At 38.6% G+C, this 4,756-nt stretch overlaps 1 protein-coding gene across 1 annotated transcript; it reads right to left on the bottom strand.

Moving 5' to 3' along the window:
- Positions 1 to 1,454: 1,454 nt before the first annotated feature.
- On the bottom strand, positions 1,455 to 3,614 carry LOC132038327 (G-type lectin S-receptor-like serine/threonine-protein kinase SD2-5). The gene has a single exon (XM_059429007.1). It carries the CDS (start codon positions 3,612 to 3,614, stop codon positions 1,623 to 1,625), a length of 1,992 nt encoding a protein of 663 aa, XP_059284990.1. The 3' UTR covers positions 1,455 to 1,622.
- Between the last annotated feature and the right edge of the window lie 1,142 nt (positions 3,615 to 4,756).

The raw sequence follows: 4,756 nt of genomic DNA, 5'->3' as shown, positions 1-4,756 counted from the left end.
TAAATAAACCCATTTGGTGTTCTTCATAGCTTTCTCCAAATTCCTAGCAATGGAGTTTAATTTTCTCCCAATATCAACTCAAAGAATTAGTGCTTAAACAACTCCAACCAAGCAACAAGTAGCAACTCCAAACAAGCAACTTCCAATCAGATTTTCTTTAACAACATTAGATTTTTCAACTTTTTTTTTTTTCCGCATTTTTCCTTTTTTTTTTTCTTGCATTTTTCGTTTTTTTTTTCCTTGATTTTCGTTTATGGTGGAAAGTTGTTCTTTAACAAGTTGTTGGGAATCATATGTGGATTTTCTTCGATTCGTATTTTTGTTTATAATGGATATTATTTTGACAAAAAAAATGGAGATGGATACCAAAACATCCAAATCTTCACTTGGCAACTTACACTTCAAACTCATAGACGATCTTTAATTTCCCTATGCAATCGGTAAGAAACCACAAGATTATTGTGGTACGTTCGTGGTGGTATGAAAGGAAAATGGGTTTTGTGTTTAGGGCTTGTTTGGGCTGTGATTGAGAAAAAAATGAGAAGCTGGGTGTAAAAATGAAGGGAATTTAAATATATCTATGTGGCATCATATGTGACAGACTAGTTGGAGTCCAAAACACGTCGATGCAGATTTGAAGGCCATCACGCGCCACCGGGCGGTGTATTCACGTTCTCTCGCCACATCAGCAAAAAGGCATTTTAATACGAAAAAATTTGTAGGGGGGTAATAGACCAACAAAAAGGTTAGGTGTGTAAGATTTTGGTCAAACATTGGGGGGTATTTTGACTATTATCCCGAATTTATTTGACTCCAAGTAGTTAAGCTACGAAAAATCCTAAGTTAGTACTGCATAAACATAGGTACCTGTCTAATCCTAATTGAACTCCGAATTTGTTTAGTTAAGGTAAAATAAGGAGTACATAGAAAAACCTAATTACCAAAAGGACAGTCAAGAATATTACTACTAGCAGAATCAGATGTAACAGGGGATGAAAGGAAATGAGAATAAAATAAAACAAAAGGGAAAATACACACTAACAAACACCTGCATATACACAAAGGAGGACTAGTGATGTACAAGGAACATACTGATACTTCCCTATTACAAGGCCATGTAGATGATCAGTAATTTTTCCCTCACAAAAAAGAGGCAAACGTTGGCCCAACTCGAGTTTCGCAGGCTACAGTTGATCGTAATTCCTAAGGATTGACCCCAGAAGGATTTCTCGGTCATAAAAAAAAAGGCAAATTTTGCATTAGTTCTTTGATCGTGGCATGATCATTTGTTCAATACAGACTGCTTAAACTCTAAACTTCCTCCTGAACCTTTTTCGGTAGCGTATCACAATAAAGCTTACTGGACAATACCGGTTGAAGTCCACAAAAATATATCAGCGCTTAACACACGTTCAGAGCTGCAAAAATATTATATTTCCTTTCACATATAATAGTACATGAAGCTCAAAAATCTAGTGCAGAAGTTACTGAATAATACATTTCATGAATTATGATCTCATACACAATAAAAAGATATGCTAGAATTGGAAATATTGCAATAGTTGACATGTGCCGAACCATAAATTGGTTCTTTCGAAGACTTAAAATCTTAAGCTTATTGTTTACCTTGGTCCAGATAATACTGAAGGCAACACTAAACTGATAGTGGCTTCCTTCTGTTGGTTGCCTGCCCCAACCTCAGGTAGGCTTGTGAAATCGTAATCTATGTTGGTTTCAACAGAAACCAAACCTTCGAGTACCTTAACCACCAATTTCATGGAGGGCCTCTTGGTGAAATCATCTTGTACACACCATGCAGCAAGGATCATCAATTCTGTCACTGCCTGGTTGTTGATCTGCATATCCTCATTGTTTTTGTCAACCATATCCATGTGCTGTTCTTCTTCTGCTTTTCTCCTAAAAACACTTAGCAAATGGACAACCTCATCAGCTTGGGACCGATGGACATTCTTTCTCCCACATGAGAGTTCCAAAAGCACAATTCCAAAGGCATACACATCAACTTTCTCAGTAATTTCCGACCACAACCATTCAGGGGCTAAATACCCTGGTGTTCCTCTCATCCTAGTTACAACTTTGCTTGTGTCTTTCTCAATCAGTTTTGACAACCCAAAATCAGATATCTTAGCATTGAAATTTTGATCTAGAAGGATGTTTTGTGGTTTGATGTCCAAATGAATTATCTTTTGGCTGCATTCGTCATGAAGATAAGCTAACCCTTTGGCAATATCGTCTATTATCCTTTGCCTTGTAAGCCCATTTTCTTGCTTTTCATGAGATATCCACCTATCCAATGATCCATTTACCATGTACTCATAGATCAGAACCCGGTGGTCTTTTTCAGCGCAAAAGCCAATGAGTTTTACCAAATTGACATGGTGAATGCCACCAACTATCTTTACTTCTGTTAAGAATGAATCCTTAACTTGACCTAGACCATCCAGACGTTTCACAGCTATTTTGGTGCCATTACTCAGTGTTCCTTCATATACAGAGCCAAATCCTCCTTCCCCGAGCTTTCTGCTGAAATCTTGTGTAATTATTTTCAACTCATGGTAAGAGAATCGAGTTAGGATTCCCGGTAAGATAGGTGCTAGATCCAGAAGATCCCCAGCCTTGTTGGACAGTGTCCTCTTTTTGAAAAGAACAAACCATGTACTAATACTTAAAATTATTCCCACTAAAGCTGCAAGAGTAGATGCTACTATCACTTTCAGAGTTGGTGACTGATACTGTGCCTTTGTGGTATTCTGCACCTTAAGAAAAACCGTCGCCTTATCGCTCCCGTTCCAGTTGTCCATAAGAGAGAAGACTTCATTCAGTAATAAGCAGTTTTTTCTTAGAGTTCCAGACCAAACAACAGCTTTACAGGAACAGTTACTCGGACAGGCCATTTTGCAAACTTCTAACTTTGCCCCCTCGAACCACATGCTCGAGCTTGGTTTATAGTTAATCTCAAATGCAAAATATGTGGTCTCCTTGAGCTCTATAAGACTATGATATGGTGAAGAGTTGCAAGAAATGGATGTTAGCTGTGAACATCCGAGATCTGGGTTCCTATTTATTGGCCTGAAGAAGTTTCCTTCTACCGGACAATTACATCGCCGATCATTTACACAAATGCTATTTCTTCCACACACCATCGGGTACCCACAGTTCCCTAGATGTGAATACAAAACCTCTTCTAACTGTTTCCAATCATATGCAGTCGACTGGTATACCCTTAAATGTCCATCAGACCCAAGCTTTATGAATTGGGTTTCTGATGTGTCTTGTAGAGCAGTAAAGGTTCGACCGTCAAAATAGTAAGAAAAACTACCTTCATATGTATGTGAAGCAATAAAATACTGAGGTGGGTCGGTATCTACAGAAGTCACCAGGCTTCCATTAAGAACAGTAAAAGAAAAAGAGAGATTGGTTGAAGAAACGGTTGCTGTAAGCTTCCGCCCAGAAACCAAATTCTGCCCTGGAAGCAAACCAAATTCTGCCCTGGAAGCAAACCAAATTCTGCCCTGGAAGCAAACTATCTGTTGGATGATCAAAGACTGCCAAATTGTGCGCTTTCTCTCATCAAAGAGCACGAGATTCCCCATTTCTGTTAAGTTTAAGCCTGAAACAGATTTCCCAGTTGTATCAATGGACCAAACAAGAGTGCCATCAGATTCTGCCAAGACCAAGTTGCCATCTTGGCCTAGTTGCAAGGTTGCATTGTGTTTAACTGGACGGTTCCTGTTAGCATACCAAACTAACTGGGGGATACCTATTATATCTTTCTGCCCGTCGGATGTCTTGCGGTACAGAAGGATAACAAGAAAGCATTCTGCGGCACTGACATTGCAGCAGAAGCTACAGATGAATCCTGGGCCTATGACAATTGTGTGAACCCTTTATTGAAGTGATCTTGTGAGGTTATTCTTCTTGGGGTTTTGGGATATTAGAGTATTTTAATTACTCTAATTAATTAAATTTGCTAAAGATAGTTGATCGAACCACGTTAAATCTTTGTCTTCTGTTATCCTTGTTATTGTCTTTAATTGATTGCTTTGTCTAATTCTACACTATTCAGGACTCCCGATCCTAACAAATTGGTATCAGAGCCTAGTTAATCTGGGTTTTGTTCTAGTAGTCACCATGACGATAACGAAGATTTACGTTGAGAAATTTGATCGAAGTGCAAACTTTGAAATGTGGCGTACCGAAAATGGAAGCAATCCTAGTTTGGGATGGTTCATATATAACGCTGCAAGGAAAGGAGAACAAATAAAAAAAAATGACGGATGAGGAGTTTGTCAGCCTTGATAAAAGGGCAAGATCTAGTATTATACTAAATCTCTCTAATGATGTATTACGTGAAGTAGCTTCGGAGACCATTGCTAAAGGCCTGTGGAAAGACCTGTATATGAAAAGGACAGTAGAGAATAGACTCTACTTGAAGCAGAAACTCTACACATTTCATATGGATGAAGGTGGAGGTGGAGTTCTTGAAGTCTCTCGAGGTGCTCTTGTAGTTATGAAGGCATGTAAGTCTGGGACGTTGTACACGTTCTTTTGCAATCTACTATTATAGGTGTTGTTCTTTGTTGCGATATCAGACGGAGATCCATTTGATTCTGACATCATGAAATTTTGAAATATGCCCCATGGGGTGTTTTGGAGAGGGCGGAGCAAATTTACTATATCAGCCAAAATTCAACCAAGGTGGAGATTTGTAATATGGTTATCTTTTGGCTCATTA

Source organism: Lycium ferocissimum, chromosome 11, assembly GCF_029784015.1.
Source record: "Lycium ferocissimum isolate CSIRO_LF1 chromosome 11, AGI_CSIRO_Lferr_CH_V1, whole genome shotgun sequence".
NCBI lineage: Eukaryota > Viridiplantae > Streptophyta > Magnoliopsida > Solanales > Solanaceae > Lycium > Lycium ferocissimum.
This window is presented reverse-complemented; position numbering and strand designations above follow the sequence as displayed.